The 21,383-nt window shown below is 38.0% G+C and overlaps 1 protein-coding gene across 1 annotated transcript in view; it reads left to right on the forward strand.

Annotated features, from left to right (window-relative positions):
• LOC139118659 (atrial natriuretic peptide receptor 1-like) overlaps positions 1–21,383 on the forward strand; it is a 44,817-nt gene that overhangs the window by 15,466 nt on the left and 7,968 nt on the right. Inside the window, exons 2-13 of the mRNA XM_070682076.1 lie at positions 6,500–6,690; positions 7,510–7,626; positions 10,567–10,705; positions 13,719–13,810; positions 14,444–14,588; positions 15,080–15,164; positions 16,347–16,446; positions 17,077–17,145; positions 17,615–17,692; positions 18,056–18,160; positions 18,654–18,725; positions 20,097–20,265. Of these exons, the coding sequence (XP_070538177.1) occupies positions 6,500–6,690; positions 7,510–7,626; positions 10,567–10,705; positions 13,719–13,810; positions 14,444–14,588; positions 15,080–15,164; positions 16,347–16,446; positions 17,077–17,145; positions 17,615–17,692; positions 18,056–18,160; positions 18,654–18,725; positions 20,097–20,265 (1,362 nt within the window). The remainder of the gene's footprint in view (positions 1–6,499; positions 6,691–7,509; positions 7,627–10,566; positions 10,706–13,718; positions 13,811–14,443; positions 14,589–15,079; positions 15,165–16,346; positions 16,447–17,076; positions 17,146–17,614; positions 17,693–18,055; positions 18,161–18,653; positions 18,726–20,096; positions 20,266–21,383) is intronic.

Here is a 21,383-nt window from a genome sequence, read left to right on the forward strand (position 1 = left end):
TCGGTCAAAATAATTTGTCACTTTTGCTCTGTAGTTGTCAAGTGTTTCACCTGTCACGATTTCTGGGGTTAAATTATTCCAGTCCTTAATAATTCGCGGGAAAAAGATCCTTTCCTCTAACCTGTCTTTAACATGGGAACCTGATACGATTTACAGTGCAATATGTGTTCACAGTTTAGTGAAGCTGTACGGAAATTTCAGAAATTTGTCACAAGTGCTACTAGTTAAATTATTATTTTAATTACATCGAACAAGCAAACATGCAAAGACACAAAAACACAAAGACTCCTTCGAGTACAGTTCGCCTTCTGAGTCCGGACCTCAGCGTAAAATGTTGTCAGTGCCGAGTCTAGGGTTGCCGCTGAAAGTTTGCCGATCTCCTCGGTGGCGTATCCAAATTTGTTGCTTGCATAGTCGCTGAACACAGAAATTGCATTCCTTGTTACCATTTTCATTCGTTTGCTGTTTACTTGCAATTGCATCAAAATATTATCTAACTGTGCCGGTGACAACTCAGCATGACGCATGGTTTCGCAGCCATAGTTGCCGACTGCAAGTACAAGCGAACGACAATTTGTTGTGCGCAGAAAGGATGCGCAGTAAGTAAAATGACGTCATCCATGTAATATCAAATGCAGAGGGCATCATCACGTTTGCAGAGGGCATCATCACGTTCTTTTACATGTCACATGAGTCGTTTTTAACCAATGGCAGCGCACGCTGAATGAGTGAGGTGTAATAATAGTGTAATAACTTTACAGAGAATAGTTAGCCTTGCGTCTTTTCTGCGCTGTTCTAACGGTTTCCAGTCTAGTTTTTTAAACATTTCATTAACATTGGATTTAGTTTGGTATTAAAGGTAGAACTCGCCTCGGGGATAGATATTCGGACTCTCAAAACATGTGAGGGTTCATTTTAAAGCTCTTGGCGTAAGGAGACCTTTCACCGTCTTAGTTTTTTGAAAATCGAAAATTTTATATTTGCCTAGATAATTTACACAGGAAAAGGGCCTTTTTGAATTTCAAAAATCGGGAAACCTCAGGTAATTTTTATCTCCAGTACCAAATTTTGTTGGGTGACTCCTGATTTTTATTTTTTATTTAGTAAGAAAACGATCGAAATCTTCATTGAGGAAAGCTGGAACAAAAGTTTAAGTCTTTCACTTTCGAGGTGCATATACTACCTTAAAGACATATCCAGCACCTCGTCTTTGTACAATCTATCTGTATATGAATCCCATGCACAGTGGGTGCGTATTCCAACGTAGGTCTAACAAGAGCTTTGTAGGTTTTTGCTTTATGAAGCGGGAGCCATGTGGAGGTTTCTGCGAAGAAAACCATGGATTTTATTAGCTTTCAGATAAATTGAATTAATATGATCGTGCCAATCACGCTAAGATGTCAAAATACATTCAAGATAATTTGTACTAAGACCAAGGTGTTATGAGCTGTATATGAGTAATCTCATTTGTTTGTATTTTAGCAGATAGCAGATATTGCTGTCATAGTGTGTTGAGTCTCTTTATGCAGTTGAACTTTATTTTTTGCCAACCTTTCTGTCGACATGCTTGAAAATGTCGAACAATTGTTCTACTCAGGAATAAAATGGACGCGATGTATTCAGCAGACTCAGTACGCCCAAAAGATCACGTGATACCGGTACAGACACACCAATTTGTATGAGCGCGTTTGGAAATGGCGTATTTCTGTGCGCGTTTGTGCACGCGTAAAACTTTGAACCGTGGTCCATTAGACTACCGGGTCTAGTCTTTTAAGGGAAGGTGCGTCTTGGGGACAGATATCGGTACTCTTAAATCCTTACGATTCTTGTTTTAGGTCTACCACTTGTGCCATCATAGGGGCTCATTTCGAAGCTCAGGGAATAAATGAAGTTTTCATTGGGTTATTTCTGCGAAAATCGAAAATATATTTTTTCTGCTTCGAGTTAAGACAGTGATAGCGCCCATTGAATTTCGAGTGTCGGAAAACATTTTGTAATTTGTTTCTCTGGTAATGAAATTTACCAGGTGACCCCTGATTTTATCCTTGATTACTGAAGGAAATGGGTATTATAAACGTTCCCTCACGGAAAGTTTAAACAAAGTTTAAGTATTTTATTTCAAGGCACGTACTACCCTATAGCTGACTTTTTAAACAAGACATAATTGAGAAAAATAATGATTCAAAAGGAGCGTCATGGCCGTCTTAATAGACGGCACATAGTACAATGTTTTGATTGCTCTGCCTCATAAACGTTGCCACACTCATCACCATTGTTATGGCTTATTGTCTATGACGGGACATTAGCGCAAACGCTCAGATTCATAAATGCACGAACTGTAACTTCCGCTGTCTGGCGGCACTCTATGTGATCGCCGGACAGCACCCGCCGGTGGCGGAGCCATGTTTATCTTTCCCTCTGTGTGGCCTGTAAAATATCTCGGATAATAAACACCAAATTGTGTGACATTATGAATAGTGTGCTTGCTCGTTTCCTTTACTGTGTGTTTTGTTGATTTTCAATTACGTGTAAATGATATCTTTATTCTCGGGTCAACATCCTAATTGCTAACATTGTTGGATATGTAAAGTAAATTGCATTTTATGTATTGTATCATCATGTATCTGTCATTTTGTGTACGTGCCGGGGGACGTTACATAGTACAAGGATCGAGCTAAAGCTGAAAACAGACATATTCCCGCTTATGTGATGATACCTCTATGTTGAGAACAATTGACAGAGTATAAATACTGAAGTAAGTTTACATGCTGGATCAGACAAAATTGCTACCTGATTTTTATTGGTCTTGAGGGGACGGAACCTGTATCATCGCCGACAGTACACATTTGGAGCTATGACCTCATTTGTTCAGATGGTGATCTACGGTCTTCTCCAAGTATCTCATGGTTACTTCACGCCATGCTGGGAAAGACAGGGCACGGCTTTTTCATTATTGGTTGCTTTTCCTATCTCCTTAACAAGTGTATGTGTCTGTTGTAGTAGTACCCTGTTATTCAATCTAAAAGTAAGCAGTTAACGTTACATTGTATTCATAACAATGATGCAAGATCCTATAATACCGTGTTTCCAAGCTGGTGTAAATGTATATTAATTTTTCTTAATAGCTGTCTATGTCCATTAAGCTTATCCTGATAGGACGATAGGAACCTTTTTTGCGAAAAACAGTAGATTATGTTGCCTTGGCCTGAATTCAGTATACGTCATTCTTGGGCTGCGATACAATTGTGAACTCTAATCGTGATACAATTGTGGCGCGTGACTCTCTGGGGTCGTCAATTAATCTGATGTTTCATTCGACTGGTGATTTGATAATATGCTTTACTTTAACCGATGACTTGATTGTACGTTATTGTGTAGATTGTAGCCAAGGCGACGGCTCATGAGGCACGATTCTGTCTTTTTGTAAGCGTTTCGCTTCGAAAGGGCATTAATAGTTGATGCTTAGAAATTTAAATGAATGAATTCAGGAAGTCACGAGCAGCACGGTACACTGATTGGCTTACACGGAAAGGTGTGCATGACCTGTGCACCTGTAATATTTACTTCTCAACGCCAAGTTACTTCCTAGCTGCTGTCTCGGATGCTGTTTTGTCAGACCTTTGCCACAACTCTTCTAAAATTGAGTTAAACACGTTTATGCCCGTTGAAATGCGTTTGAATGTAAGGTCGGTACCGTTCGAGCGTTCAAGTTTAGTTATCGACACATTTTCTCTGACCAATGGGAAAATGTGTTGTTTCTTGTCCTTGACTCGCCACACCGAAATCAGCTCACAGCTCCAACATTGCAGTTTTAAAATTACGGCTTTCACCGTTACTCTACCAGTAATTGAATAATGGAGTAGTTACTCCACTGTTCCCTAGAACAATAGGGGTCTGATCATGTAAATTCGAGCGTTAAAAAAGGAGAAACGGATCAGACTCCCCCCTACTCGGCAAAACTGTGTTTCGCTAATGAATCTTAATTTTTATATGTTATGGAATCTGTGCGTGAGCAAGTTCGATGACTCATTCTTAAACTTGTCAAGTTCGACATTGCTCCTGTCGACAACACATAGGAACCAATAGCCAAGACAGCCGTATACCGGGATATCTCATTACGCGGTTTGTTAACTCCAATCAGAGGACAAATTTAATGCTTCAATTGAACTTAATTTATCACCTACTGCTCAGTGTCGTTTCAACAGGTGAACGGCCTTACGTTTCGTGACCGTGACTCTTACGTTGTTTTTTACATTTGTGAGGTTTGACTTTCAGATACGCATGGGATCGTATATCCCTGCTAGTGGATTGTTTTCTACTTTGTAAGCAGCTTTCTTTCGCTCTCAATGCCTTGCCATTTCCTGTAAAATACATTTCCTGTTGATTAACCCCACATTGAATCACCACCCCGTCGAGATTGCTCTTTCTTCTCTATATATGGTAAACTTAATTTTCATCCCAGTTCTGTAGGTGCAACGAACCCAATAATGCATTCACATTTTCCACACCAACCCAACAACATGGCGAAAGTCAATAGTGCACCAGAATGCTTGTAGTGTGAAAAATATAATATTCCGTCCCAAACTGAAATCCTGGTTTTATATTGCATCATAGAGTCTTTCGCTTCATGTTCTTAGGTTGTATCTGACAGTGTATCATTTCATGATGGTTCCGCGGATCAACGTGTTCTCTATAAACATTAAAGGAAGTCAATGCCAAGAAATGTCAATGAGTTCTTTCAAAACTGGAAATTTCACCCAGTTTAAAGCAAATATACACTAGAATCACCGATAGGTGATGGAATTGTTTTGACCATATACCAGCAATCAACAATTTTTTCGGGACAAACGACATGTATCGAGACTAGTTGTATGATCACAGGAGTTTAGGAAAAGATTGTTATGAATTTTCTGAAACAAATTCAATGTTTTGTAGTACATGTACCTTCCTTCCAAACACCAAGAACCTGCTTCTTAACGATTTCGACGAAGAGTTGGCCGGGAGTAAGTATATACCTTTGACATCATGATGTTTAACGACCGCTGTCATAGTGTTTTGTAATAGGATCTGATGGCATTTCCGCGAATTAAACAGCGAACGGCACCTTTAGATTGGAGTATTGTAATGTTTGAAGACGTCATAGAGTACCAGGGGGTCAGGGTACAAGGGTTAAGGAAATGCTTAGTTCAGTAGAATATCGTGTCCGCGATGCAATTTAGAGTGATTATCTTTATTACACAGAGAATTCTGAAGTTCAAATCAAGCAAAGAAGGAGATTTTTCACCTTTCAATGTTAAATAAATACGAATTCTCCTTGTTGTTCAAGTACCGGTACAATTTGTGTTCATTCTAAGTAATTATTCTGATGGATAAAACATGTCGAACCATATCCAGTGTAGGAACGTATTTGAGAGCTCACTTAAGTGTTACACACGTACTGTCACCATACGGAAAAAGAAATTAACGTCCGGACAACCGCAGACAATTATCTTCTGTGTCGCCAGCTTTACCGCAAGATGAAGTGAATAAGCGGTTACAAGAAAAGAAAAGTTGAACATCACACAACAAAAGTGCCTCTGAAGAATCTTGAGACCGTTGGTGGTACAAATATCTCTGACTTGTAAATTGTACATCGATTGAGTATGCAGGCTTAAGTGGACGTGGATTGGCTTAGACGCTAGCGAGATTATTACATGCTACTTACTTCTAAGCGGAGGAAAGTGCGTTTGACATGCTCGCAGCTTCGATAATGGAAATGCTACATTCCATTTTGTGAATAGATTTTGGACTTCGTTTCAAGCGCGCACCGTATATCGTCCGCTGACAGGTTACAAAATCACAATTATCGCTGATTTGAGACCTATTTGTTTCCTTACAAATATGCGTTATCGCAAATTACAAAATTGTGTAATGTAAACGCCAAGTTGTAAGCTTGTAGGTAGCCTTTTCCTGTGAAAATTGATTTGTCCGTCGGCCTGTCAGTAGCCAGTGAGTTAGTTTGATAGTCACAGTTTACTAGTGAGTTAGTTATACATAATCAGTCAGTTTTGCTAGTTTGTAAACATACCATAGGCTAGTAAGTTAGTTACTTGGTTGGTTATTAAGTCCTGTAGGTACTTACCAAGTAGTTGACGAATATAAGCGTTACTGAAGATTTGCGTTTCAAGATCATATGGATAATTACGCTCTGCATTGAGGTTTCCATAATCTCTTTCTAGCCCAATTAACATTAGCAAAATGCTGGGGCAAAATTAAAATAAGTAATTCTTGAATTAATGACAACTATGTAACAAATAACAAAAAAGGCTTTGGCATCTTTTTAGTAAGCGGAAAAGAAATGTAAAGTTACTGTATTAGAACTTTACAGATGAAATAACTTCTTTGAATTTCTTTTTGAAGATATATGCACGATTCATAGATTCATAGCAAGTGAAAAACAATTACTCTTTAAAATTTAACTTGCTAATTAGTGTTCACTTTTGCCTTTTCTCTATTACAGTCATCGTGCTTGGAATGCCTGGAGAGTTGGTTCGCCAGTTTATGATTATAGCCAATCGTATGGGACTTATCAACGGGGAGTATGCCTTTGTGTGTATCTATCTGTTCCAAGACGTCCAGGCCCATGGAGACTTCTCCTGGGACCAGGGAACTGACCCAGAAGAGAACGCCCAAGCCAAGGAGGCATATGAGGTAATGAGGAATGACCTTGAATAATACAACGGAAGGAGTGAACCTTGTTGCTTATGCATGAGCACATATCACATACTGAACCCAATGTATGGCTGATATCTGCTTCTAAGGTAGCAAGAACACAGGTAGCCATGCTTTCATCTGGACCAAAAAATTTATTTTCTACTAACCCCAACCTACCTACTTTTTTGCACCCGAATCCATACCTTTTTCCCCACATCTACAAAAATAACGCATCCTTACAGCGAACTAAAATGATAAAAGCCATAAACAGAATGTATCCAGAACCAACTACCAAAGTTTATTTGCACTGAATTAAAGAAAGGCAAACATAAGCTTGCGAGTTTATTGTAACACTCTTGTGAGTATCAGTGGATGAGTTGACGCTCATACCAGACACGTTAATATGGTCACACGTGTATATTGATGTATGTAGAGATGAGAAAATAAGTGTATGTCGGTGTATTTGAAATTGTAGAACACGGTATTTAAATTTAAATAATTTTTATTGATGTAATTGAATACTAAGTTGACATATAGTGACATAGATACTCTGATGGATGTAGAGTGAGGAAACCAAAACTTAACCTTCTACGATTATTTTGCGACAGGTATAAAACGTAAAGTTCAAATGCCGTTTCCTCTGTTTTATACCATAACTGCTAGGTCGTGTCAGAGATTGACCCAATGACATACACTTAAAGAAGAGCGGGAGGCACATTCTAACAAATGTATAATCTAACGGCGACATGAATCTACTCCTGAAAGCCTGTGGAGATAAAACCCAGTCTTTTTTCAAAGTTTTCGTTTTCTTCGCAGGCGCTATTATTTCTAGGACTCTACGAACCGGATACCGAGGAGTTTCAAACCTTTTCACAGGAAGTCAAGGAAAGATCGGCCGCCGAATTTGGTTATGTGTACGCTGATGACGAGAAGGTAAGATCATAAATGATACAACTTAAAAGAAGTTTATGTAGTGCACGATGTTAGGCCATTGAGTATTCTTCAATGATAATGTACATGTACTGTTATCAATTGATCTGCATACTTAATCAACATTGATCAATATACTTTGCATACATGAATAAATTTAGTCAGAAACTGAGCGTTGGATGAAAAAAAATTGTGGTGATTGGAAATTACTAGCCCGTGGTTATATGTGTTCATAGATGGATTGACGGCTGATACTCAAACTGCCATCGGTGCACGTTGAGTTTATGCGTAAATAAGTTAGCTTTCTGCATGAATTCACGATCAGATACCGTGGTTGACCACTTTTGCACGTTTTCGCTCTCTTATCAAACACTTTGCTCTTATCGCGCAGTTTACAGAGCAAACACGGTACACACTCAGCTCATTTTATCGGGAGGACTTCAAATAAAAACTACATTGCGACGATGAAGTGTAACTCTTCTCAACGATCGTTGTGTCATACACACAATTGAAAAGTTGACATTGATTTTAAACTATCAGTATCATTTAAACCACACTATTCTGCCGTAAAGAATAAAAGGATATTCATTGCAGCTTTATTTACCGGGACTGAACGGTTCTTTTCATTTCTGTGATTTTCGAGTCAAGAATGAAAACGCCCTGTGAAGTATGTTAACAATTCTACTCTGCAGTAAGACAGAAGCACTGAAGAGAGTGCTCGCAGTTGACAAAATACGTTATGGAGTAGTGCCCTTCAATCGCAATTTTGAGCTTACTATAACCAAGACCGTGACGACCAGCTCGCTCAACAATAGCATAGACTCTGTCTGTATAACATAGGGGATATTCAATGCCTAACCGCATGGAGATTAAAGGAATCTTATAGCCAGTATCAATGCGCTATGACTGACATAAATAAATTTACTGTCGCAAAAAATTTGCAAAATAAAGTGAAATTCACGTAGATTTACTATTACCCAAATAATCCATATAATCGATAATCTTCGAAATTAGACTTTTCAGTGTGAGTATTAAAACTTAGTTTAAAGAGGAATATTTTTTGAAGATTAAACAGGAAACAAATTGTCTCAGGGATTTCAACCTCACTGAAAAAATCTATGACTTTACTGCTAAGTGTAAAGGAGATAGGTATACATACAAAACAACTGGGGCACTTTTGGCAAGAAATATGTCCGTTCAATGCACGAGAACGTATAGCTAATAATTATTTCTCTTACGCTTTGTTCGATCGTTGATTAAGAAATGAGTTATTGTCTATCTTCGGTACATTTGACACTGAAAAAAGAGAGAGCAAGATCCCCTCCAATTCATCGAATGTCCTGGTTCTTTTTTTATTAAGTTACAGTTCAAGAGATAAAGTATGTCACCTAAGATAAGTCTTAAACCAATTTGTCTACGGCTGAAAATATAGGGACGTCCTTGAGTTGATGGACAGGATCGGCTGGAAAATCTTTTATCGCTAGCTTCTTTTAGCCCTGAAGCATGGCTTCATAGTGTTGGTATCGAAGTTTTTACCTATGACCGCAGGTAGCAGCCGCTATATTGAAAAATTAAAGAGTGGCGTTCCGCTTCAGCTTAGTACAGCTGAGCGCGCCGTGAGCAATCGGGAGCAGCAATTTTGTTCCTGCTCGGATTCTAGCGATAATATCCTGGTGCACAGTGATGCCTTTAATCGCTGTATTTCCTTTCTGTGATAAGATGTCAACTTGTTAGCAAAATGGTTTGAAGCGCTGACACAGAAAGTTCGAAAAGATAACTGTATAATTTGTTACAATTACCACGAGAATTTCCTTCAGTCGACTGAATACCTACCAGACAGAATACGAAATATTTTGAGAGAAAAATACATTCCACCAAAAATATTTATTCACCCATCATATACAATACACATTGAAATATTAGAAATTACTATTAAAATCTAAACAAGGCGTGGACAGCTTAGTATGACAACACCAATTGACATAAGTCCAGTGTCAAAATAAAATGAAATTCGCTGTTGAATCAATAAATAAGAAAATGTCACTAACAAAATGAATTGTAGACAAGGGATAGCTAGTAAAACTAAGGTGAAAAAGTAGTCTTGTATGTTGAGTAAAGACCGTAATAAAATAAATAGAACATGATAAGAGACAAAATATTTTAAATGTTGTGAATTCAAGGTTAGACTAGGTTATCGATGACAGTGAAAATGATGTCATCAATGGCTCATTGCAAAGTGACGTTCAAGTTTAACTCTCGTACTCCAATGCATAATCTAGAACGCAGACTGGATTTAAATTTTTCTTAAGCCGTTGAAGAGATCATGATTTGATAATTTTAAGATGATACTAGATAAATGAAAAGCGAAAGGGTGCAGGCATTCATTGTGGTAATGCTCACAGCTGTCATTGCTGATGAACATGAAAACTACACTCACGGTTAGTTTCTTGGATTCACAACATCAAGCTCATGGATGAGATGGATGAGAGGGTTGTATTGATTTTTCATTTATTGACTTCTTATTACAATATTATTTTACAAAAGATAAATACAAATTTGTTTAGAATGATAATAGATAGTCAGAAAATAACCTTTCACTAGTCAAGAATTTGACCCACGTCCTTGTAATACTATTTGAACTATGAAAGTATGCGCTACATCAAAATTAACTCATTCGATTTGTGATTTTGCATAGAATATATGCAAAATCACAAATCAAATGAGTGAATTTTGAGAATTTAGTGAGTATTGTATCGTTGTTATAGATAGTACTATACAGAATTGCATCATATTTTTTATTGTGACAAACAAAACACGAGACAAGTACTGCTGTGCTTGGTACTGAGCAAGGGACTCCTGTAAAACGCGGTTTCTTTCTGTCGTTAAAGTTCTGTATATTTTGTGGAAAAATTGTGAAAAATAAGTGCAATTTCTTGCTTATAGGTAACCCTGCTGGCTGCCATGGTACACGATTCCATCATTCTGTATGCAGTCGCCCTAAACGAGACTCTCGCGGAGAACGGGAACCCCTACGATGGATTTACCATAGCTCACCGCATGTACAGTCGAAATGAACTTCCCGGTAAGATCCGAGTTGAATCGTTATTTTCACAAGCGATAAAAAATGTCATTGCGTTAAAGACTCAGTATGTGCACAATACATTTGCTAAATAAGTGATCACATTAAGGGATTTACTTTTTACAACAGCTCGTCGTTGATCTAATAAAGATAGAATTAATTGAATTAAGGCAAAAAACATAGAAAGGACATTGATCTCAATTAAACTAACAGTGCCGTATTTGGCAGTAGCCATGTCGATGAATCAGGAAATGTTTAGATTAAAAATCTGACTCACGAATCGATGCTTAAGTAGAACGACAGATTATTGTTGTTACTTTGTGCTGTCGAGACGGAGGTATAATTAACTTAAAAAAAACGGGTTCTATGTTTTCGCTAGCATTTGATGTGCTAACACGATGGCTTCTTTCGATGTCGTCAGCATATCTTGAGCTGCATTTTTCCTTCTCTGATGATGGAGGCACTACAGATTTAACCCAACTATTGCTTAAAACGACAGTGGCAACTTACATAAATGCATCGTGTTATAAAAATTCTAAGTCTGAATCGCGTATTCTGAGGAAACAGGTGGGCATATATGCAGTCACATCGTTTCCATGGTGACCGCCAGATATCCAGCGAGTTACAGTGGTAGATCTTATTCACGATATTGTTCCCTTGGCCTTGTGTTTGCCCTCCTTACCCTTGCGTGGTCTTTCTTGCTTTACGATTCGTCTTGTTACCCTACCCCCGGGCCGACAGAGTTCTCCCCTCCCTACCCTTGAGTTTGTCTCCTGTCTGAGCACCAACATCCTTACCCCAGGATTCGTTCTATGTACACCTGATCGGGATTCATTCTGAGATTTTTAAAACCCAGATTCGTTTCCGTAGCCCCTTGGATTAATTGTGATCACTCACAGAATTCGTTCTCATTACACCTGGGTTCAACTCCTTGGCTCTGAGCCCGATAAACCATGTTGTGTTTACTCATTTTGTCGTTGGATTCGCTTTCCTGATGTCATGCTTCGACCTTCCCAATGCAAGATTCATACTTCTCTAACTGAGATCACCCTTGAAAATCCATCCCTAGTAATTCACCACAACCATGCCGACAAACCCGTCCCCTTAGAGTTGCTTTGATAAGGCAATACCTTTTTTTCTATTCCAAAGGAAAGCAGGACTTTAAGTAATAAACCGGGAGATGAATTCATAGGCAATAAAATATTCTACACTGCGTAAACTTGCTGAATAACATCTGAAAATTTGTTTTACGGTTTTTAATTTCCATCGGATGTGTCACAATAAGTTCGTGAGTTGTATAGTTGGTATGAGTAATCACATATGTGAATTTAGATTGAACATGGCATTTTGACATCAGAGTCAAATAAGCTTATATTACATTAAATGGTGACGGTGAATAGCACAGCATGCGGCAATACAGTCGATGAATGCGTCCCATGCTTTGCCATGCTATGTTATCTCATGAATATGTGATGTGCTGTGATGAGATGCGATGTGCTGTGGTATGATGTGATGTGATGTGGTGTGTACATGTGGTGTGGTGTGATGTGATGTGATGTGGTGTGGTGTGATGTGATGTAATATGATGTGATGTGATGGTATGATATGATTTCAAATTATGGATATTATTATGGGATGTGATATCATATAATACTATCCAATACGTTCAAGGTATTTTACGGTACACCATGCCACCGATAGATGATATTTATAATTTGTTCTAAATGATGATGATATAGAGATCGTATGTAATTCCGAGGTGTTGTAAAAATTAATTCCATTTAATAATTCAAAATCATGGAATTTAGAAAGACTCTCTACCCTTCGACAAAAAAACTCACAAAATGTCAACCCTTTCAAAAGACGCATAAAAAATTTGTGAAGTACCATTAGCGACTCATATCCTAAGTTTAACAAGTGATGTTCAGCGACACTTTTGGTTATTAGGGAAATGAAAATGCTCTCTGAAGATATAGAGATAGAAATATCTTTCCGATTAATACATCCAAATAAGAGAGGTAGACAGTAAGATAGTTCTTAGGATATATTAGTAAAACATGTGGTGTTTTTTGTGGGAATCTTCAATACAAAGAAATAATGACCCATAGGGCATCTGAATATTAAATATAGAACTTCATTTGTGTTCGTCATCCATTCACTGACGAGGAGAACGTGTTGAGGACTGGTTGCTTACTTTCAGACTTGTGAACTATGGCCGCCATTTTCTATCGACGTTTCCGTCAAATACGAAGTTCTTTTACTACAATGGCTTAGCTTACCGTGTGCCTTGGGCAATATAATTCAGCCAAAGAGTCAACGAACGTGAACGTCTGTCAATAAACTTCAAGAAAGTTGAAAGTCAATGGCAATACGTTTGTCAATATAGCGTAGGCGTGACTTATTTCAGAGAGCGGGAAAGTCATGCGATATACTTCGTTATGCGCGCGCGTCGACTAGAATGATGTTTAAACAGTGGAGACTGACGCATGGGGAGATAGAGCGACCCCTTTCAATTATTTGATGATTCGTTCAAACAGGAAACATTTATTTCGGATAGATGTGATTACCGAGGAAGACATCGTTTATTTGAACTTTTGAATACAGTAATAGACAAACTACACGGTTATTTCAAAACCATCTAATCAGTCGCCATCTTTAAAATAACAGTTTATATAAACGGGTTGAACTGCTATTTACCCTATTATTGTGACTGAGTTCCAGCTTTGATACACGGGAGTTTTTGTGCTCAGATACGAAAGTGGACACATTCCATCGCACGATATAGCGGTAATGTAGGGGCATTACCTTCATCTCAAAAATTACAGTAAAAAGCCATTAGCAACTGCCACTCACATCAAAGATAATGCATATTTGATCAATCATTGTATGACTCAATTACCAAATCTGCCCGTAGGTTCTTATTTTTTGCACTTTTTGGCATGAACCACTATACTCTTTTACCGCCATACTCTTGTTTACCTGCAGTTTTATTTATGTAATATAATTTTGCTTTCAGGCGTTCTGCAGATGACTATAGACGATAATGGTGATATGGATTCCGACTATATGCTCCTTGACATGCAGTATAATGAAGCTGGCGAGTTTGAGGTAAACACAGGGAATATAGCACGTGCCTTGACATTGAAAGACTTAGACTTTCGCTCAAACATTCCGCAAGGAAAATTTAAATCACTGCCTTTCAAAATCAAGTCAGAAAAAAATTCAGGGTCAGAATTTTCCGATACTTGAAATTTAAAATGGTCACACCCCTGTGTTAAATCTGTGGGAAAAATTGAATTTCTGATTTTAAGATGGTTAAAACTTTATTTACTCCATAAGCTTCAGAATGGGCCCCCACAAATGGTAGGCAAACACAAGTATTGTTAAAAAGTTTGAGAGTCCGAATATCTGTCCCCTAGGCGCATTCTACCATAATTGCCTGCTCATCCTTCACCATTGTGTACTCGTTGTGTGTGGTGTGTGAGTGTCTTTTTGCATGTTACAATGATGGCTACACGAAAACGATAGGTGCAGACTCTATAGTGGACAGGACTATCAAAATATTTTTCAGAACAGTTCATGAAGGCTTTTATGAATAGCATAAGAAAATATCCAAAATTATCAGTAAACTTTTACTCCTATGACAGCAATGTCCGTATCACTCACATTGAATTCCATCTTTCCAGGTTGTTTCAATTCACTCGGTAAGAAAATGAAATGTTATGCTATTCTCTTCCGCAGCTGGTGACCGTTGGCAAGTACTTCGGTAAACGGAAAGTGTACGAGCCCGTCTTCGGGGTGCCTATAGCCTGGCCGGCCGGTGCAGATGGACCGCCCCTCGATACGCCAATTTGTGGCTTCGAGGGTGAACTATGCTTCGACAAGGGTAAGATACGCTGCAAACTTCCATGTTTGACGTCCTGTCGAGATAGACGTGTGAGAGAGTATAGTTTATCGATTGCACAAGGCGCATATGTGCAATTCACTTTACACTAACGCTGAATTGCGTATTTCGAGGAATATTGAGATCTGAAGTGTTGGGTACACAAAGTAGCTCGTTTTAAAAGTCTCGAACACAAAAATAGATTCGTGTGTCACCATTAAAATAGTAGCTGATCGGAAATTGCATTGATGTGAGCAATTTCAGATGACAGGTCGTGGAGATGACCCCTTTTCCCGAAAGAGATCAATATTGTTTAAGCCATGCATGGCGAGATGACATGACACTGGAGTGGCCTACTTTTTGGAAAAATCTATATGTCTTAATCCCAATAGCAAAAATCTGGGAAAATTCTGAAAAGCCGAATCATCACTGATGACACGAGTGGATTCTTCTTCAATTACTACTGCATCTGTTCTTATTTGCCTTATTTTCAGAACCCCTGAGTCCACTCGCGATAATGGCGATCATCATTTGCATATTTCTGGTAATACTTTTCCTCGTTGCTGGCGTGCTATATCGGTGAGTAGTTTTCTTGGCGATTCGATTGCTTTCGCTAACAAATTGAGGACCGATATCAGAAGTAACGATTAAGGTAGAATGCACCTCGGTATATAACAGCTTTACGAAAGCTCAAACTGTAGATGCTTTTTTAGTCGTCTGCTTCTGTGTATCCATTTTGAAACTTTTCAACGTTACTCCTAACGCCATATGTACCGTGAACCTCTGGAGTAAATGAAATTTTCAATGTCTCGTATATATTTGAAAATCGACAATTTATTTTCCCATAGAGTTAACAATCGATAAGCAGCCACTTGGATTAGGAACACCTATATATTTGATTCTTTCATCCCAATCTTTGTACAGTGATATCTGTTTTTCATTTAAAATTCTTAATTATGGAAGGGAATAGTTTAAAGTTTCTTTTAAGTATCAAGTTGAACAAAACTTTAAAATTGTAAGTTTCGATGCGTCTATTGCTTTAAGTACTCTACTAAACTTTTCCCTGCCATCCATTGAATTTGAAAGATTAACCTTCGTGCAAGCATTATTTGATACTGTACACGTATCACGAGAGGTTTAATGATGTAAAAATTCAATATTCGACATCGGTACTAGTTTTGATTGATGGTTAAATCTATATTAGACTAATCGCACAACGTTACGTTCAATCATACGTAAATTATTCGTACAATCACACTGACGAAGTAACGTTGGGCTCCAGCAGTTCTGATTAGTCCTCATGCTGGTGCAACACTATTTTCTCAAACAGTTTATTCTTTCATCCGATCACGTTCGGTCCCTTGTACGACGCTCTATGACGTCACTAACTGAGACTGTTGCTGCACTGAAAAAATATCAGACTCAATATTTATACAAAATATTATAACTTGGAACTTATTATCCTCGCTTTAGAAGGAAGGAGGGAGGTGGTATTTATTCAGTTCAGTTCGAAAAAAGTGATCTCAGATATGATTTAAGCATCGCTGCGTTTGTCCAAAGGCTTTGATAATCCATTCGGATGTCACAATCGGAGATACGATCGGAAATACCGTTATATGTTTTCCGTGCACGAGCGAAAACGTTTGGATTAATACACTTGAGATCAGCAAAATGAAATAAAATAATTCTCATAGAAAATCGTAGCAATTTTCGGAATCAGATTTTCAAAAAGCCAAACTTTTGCAATTTGTTCAATGCTAGGCGATTCAAGCTACAAAAAGAAATTGCTGAAATGCTGTGGAAGATTAGCGTGGATGATATTATATTGGAACAAAAGGGCGCCCTGAGCGCAAGCTCCATGGTGAGTGCCACAACCTTAATCAAAAAACTCCGATGAATACCTACATTTTCCATGATCCTTCTTGGAAGAAAAATATGTATAATTGTCAACATACTTATATTTTTCTGGTAACAATGACGCAGATTATTTTTCCCCACGTTTACCTCCAATAATACATATCGTAATATCAGCAACTTAAGCCGATTATATCTATTGAATCCATGTAAAAGACATTCTTGCACGCCACAACTGCCGAGCAATGCCGTGGGAGAGCTCCCTAACGAGTCGGCAGGACGCGCCACAAAGACACGCACTAGCTAATTACGGCAGGGGTTGCCCCGCACAGCTTCTTATACAATTGTCAATTTTTACGCCGGAGTTGGTCAATTATACTTGAGATGTCATCGTCTCGTATTTAAGAAGCGCTCAGCATTTCCTTGGGACTAATGGCAGAGAGAATATTTGCATGTCTAGTAATGCACTTTTGATATCACCAACCTACGCATAAATTTGTCTAAACTCTGAGCGTCTCTACGTAAGCTTATGTTATTTCATCGAAAATGTTTGGGATCATGAAAAGTTTTCCTAGAGAATTTTCAGCATGAATTATAGACAGAAATTGACATCACTAATGTAATAATTTCCATGCAGATATCACTGGGCACTGCGAAAGGGGAGATAAGGGATGAACAGCTTTTTATTAAAGTGGCAAATGTTAAGGTAACATGATTCATACCATCATTTTTTTATATCATTTATTTGTTTCTTCAACTTTATTTGCTCAGTTATGCCCATACCGAATACTTCTGTTTCATGTACAATATTTATTTGACTATTTATCATCAAAAACGAAAACATCGCTTACTTTGATATAAAAATTGAAGAGTCTTTTGAACAGGTGCGTCAAAATCGATTCTCGTACAGCTTTACGAACAGCGACTTATTAAATTACCATTTGAGAGAGAGAGAGAGAGAGAGAGAGAGAGAGAGAGAGAGAGAGAGAGAGAGTGTGTGCAAAAATGTATATATTCGAAAAGATAATCATGATATAATCGTTTCCTGTGATTTAGACTTTACAATCTGCATGATCGCTCATGGTAATTATTGTGAAAAAGTATCGATGCAGTAGCAGTCTTTTGATAATTTACACTCGATTTGTAAAGCTTTTGTGTGTTCATCCAATCGACAGGGATCCAGACAAGCTCTCAAGTCCGTCGACTACCAGAAAATGGTCATAAACCAGAAGACTTTGATCGAGTTGAAAAACGTAAGTGATCCGCGAAACAGGTTGTTAAACGGAAGCTGTTTTATGCCGGGCTTTTTTCGCCTTACTAAACCAAAACCTCGTCGCTGTACACAACAATTGAGTCATTTTAAGTTTACTTAAGTACATAGTCTTCCAATCGCTTGCAATTTAAATGTCTAATGGTGCGTGTGGGGAAATCACTTAGTCCAAACAGGCGATTTTTACAGACGAGCTATTCTGAAAGAAAATTTCTCAAATTGATTGTTTTAAATTTCAAAAGTCTATCGCTGAGTATTCGGAGGTCACTTGATATTTACTGGAGTTATGCAAGGCACATTAGATGCTTGTTAGAATATAACTAATTACGTATACTCCTTCCAACAGCTTCGTGAAATTAATCACCCGAACTTGACAAGGTTTGTTGGCGCATGCGTAGATCCGTCCATGGCAAGCATAGTGTTGGAATATTGTCCCAAGGGGAGCTTACAGGTGAGACTCGCTTTGAACTAAACCGTTCAGCCGATTAAACTTATCCTCACTGCGCTTTTAAAAAGGGCCATGTTCCGTATGATAGAAAGATAATTACATTTTCATGGAGAGTGATAAATATTGTTTCTCGACAAATAACAGGTGTTATGAAGGGAAATCTTGAACAATTGCCATCAGTGGTATGCGGTTGAGAGACCACAGTAAATTATAATTAAGGCTCATTAGCTGAATATACTAAAAAGCGGAGAATATTTACTTTCGAATATTTTACTGACTTTCCTAAATCATTAAAACTGATAACAGGGAACAAGAAAACCACTAATCGTATCGAAAGTGCGTTTTAGCGACCGGTATGGTCACAAATTATAGATCATTTGTTACGCCTTGAAAAATTTCCACTTTCGTAGTCCTTTGTTTCGGCGACATAGAATGTGCCTCTAGTTTTGCATTCCTATTACAATTTGAGTTATTAGAATCCTCTTTATCAAAACAGGACATCCTTGAAAATGAATCAATAAAGTTGGATTGGATGTTTCGGTACTCTCTTATTTTTGACATCGTTAAGGTAAGCAGACGACAATTTTAATCGTTCACTTTTTAATTTGAAAGTGTTCCTTCGTTTCAAGATTTGTATAAGTACCTTTCTTCGGACAATCAACACTTTGATGATCCGTGCACTAACAACGGATTACTATCTTATCTGCAACGTAGAGCAATGAAGAATGCCATCTTATTGATTGCAATCTTGTATATTTAGAGATATTACAGATTTAGAGATGTGCTGGGACTTCGCCTTTTATGTAGGCTACCCTCGCCTTTTTTCTGAGGGCTGACATCAGACGAAATCTCAGTAACGATATGAAAGCAATCTTGACAATGCTTCATCAGTTTTTGATCTGATGGCAGGATAATACTGACCTTCACCCTTTCCGAAGCATATTTTTCGTTGATATATTAGGGACATAGGACTTTAACGCCACAAAATATTTCGAGCATATGTTAGCTGTGTGACCTGTAACATTTCCTATCGTTTCACATGCCAATGTTGACCCTAGAGAGGCAAATGTGGGCGACAGGGTTAGAATAACAGTTGTACTGTGTCAAAAATACACTTACATAAAATGACCAGAGTCAAGAACCATTCTTCTGTGATGAGTCACTCGGGAGTGCAGGGAATGGTCGGATGCTTCGATGACATAAAATACAGCAGGTGTGGTTGTTTACCTGTCTTTCAAATGATATTTCATAGTCACCATGATTTACGTCACGAAAGAAAAGTGTGAAAATATTAATAGCAACACTGTAATAATTGTCTGAAACAAAAACTAACGGCACTTCGGTGCAGCCGTTCAGTGTATTGCGGCTTTAGCATAAAGTTTACAGCCACCATAAGCATGTCTGCCCAGAGGGCGCTATTCTGTTCTTGCCGCATTCGAGCTAAGACGGAACCCTTTGTGGTCATCTTACCTATAATGTGTTTAAGAACACATGGCCGTTTTCGCCAGTTTCTTTCATCAAAAAATGTTCCTCCGAGGTGGTATTGATAATGAAACGACCACCGTGTAAATTAAAAAAGGTTTGTAACATAAAAAAGAGCAAACGGAAAAGCCTTACTCATGGCAGCTGCTCTCTTTTCAATCTGCTATTAACGATATCTTAATCAGCCCCTTTGCTTCATGGAGACTTATCGATTGAGGGAGGATAGCTGCGGCAACCGAGTTAACCTCTCTTATCCTCAACTCGCGCTCATTCAACTTTTTTGAAGGTAAAGAGACTACATGCAACTGTGTTTTATGAAAGATTGTAGAAAATGCTGTATACACAGTTACATGTACACCTACACGATAAATGAGACAAAACGACCGGCTGAAGGCGCTGTTCGGGCTATCGTCCGACTGATCTCAGATAACGATGAGTGATTAATCTGCTCTTTCAGGGCATGGACTTCATCCAAGGATCCTTCCTGAAGAGCACGGGAAACCTGAAGTCATCGAATTGTCTGGTAGATAGTCGTTTTGTGTTAAAGGTGACTGACTTTGGTCTAAACGAGTGGAGAGACCACATTCTGCAAGTATCTGATGCATCCACACATTCGGATTTCTACAGTAAGTTTTCAAACATGCAATCATTATGGTTTACTGACGTTTCTGCAAAAATATAATCAGTTTATTTCTCATCCTATGTATCTTAGAAAATGATGTGGTAACAGGTTTTTAAAATGTTTTATGTGTCTTATTTTTATTTTATTTTATTTTATTATTGATTTTTGAGTTCACAAGATCGGGCACCCTACATGACAAAGGCAAACAAACATGTCTACATGCAACGGTAATGCTGGCATCCGGCATAATGAAGTAATTAAGTGAATAACGTAACTCAATGGAACTGCACAATGTGTGCATGCGATCCCACAAATAATAAATGTTTCATTTTTTGCCATGCGTAACACACTATCATTTTGTACATATAGGTTTTACGAGCAAACATGAAAAAGGGCTGACACGGCAATGGGCACGAGAATGAGAAACACAACTTTTTCTCTTTCGGCCTTACGTTTGCATGTAATCCTTCTTAGTTTCGCTCCAGTCATGTTTCCGCAGAATCCGTTTAGTATGCATTATACAGACAATTGTGTTTAGCAGTTGATGGGCAAAGATGCCCCGCCACCAACTCAATCAGCATTGACGACAAACGCTTTCAAGTTAAACACAGTAAAGAGCATAATTACAAATAAAGCAACCGTGTGTGTGTGTGTATATATATATATATATATATATATATATATATATATATATATATATATATATATATATATATATATATATATATATATATATATATATATATATATATAATATATATAAATGAAAAACGGTTTATTTGCCCAAACAACATGTTTCAGTTATGGTTGCTTAAAGAGTAGGGCTGCGTGATCCCCTTATTTCCTGAATTTCACTCTACATCTGGCTTGTGCAGCTACAGAACCAAACACCCATTGTCTGCCAATATTAGATAGTTAAAGACATATAAGTCTAGTTTTGTTAATGTGTTCTAAAAAGAAAATATGATTGTGAAATTTTGGTGCTTTTTTTGGTAAAAATACGATGTCTATATATGGTCAGTACTACTCCTCTACAACATCATTCTAAAAACACACCCTGGTGTTTATCCAATATACAATGCAAAGGGCGCATTTTATGACCATTGATGAGTGCCTGGGTTT

The sequence above is a fragment of the Ptychodera flava genome, chromosome 19, assembly GCF_041260155.1.
Source record: "Ptychodera flava strain L36383 chromosome 19, AS_Pfla_20210202, whole genome shotgun sequence".
Lineage (NCBI taxonomy): Eukaryota > Metazoa > Hemichordata > Enteropneusta > Ptychoderidae > Ptychodera > Ptychodera flava.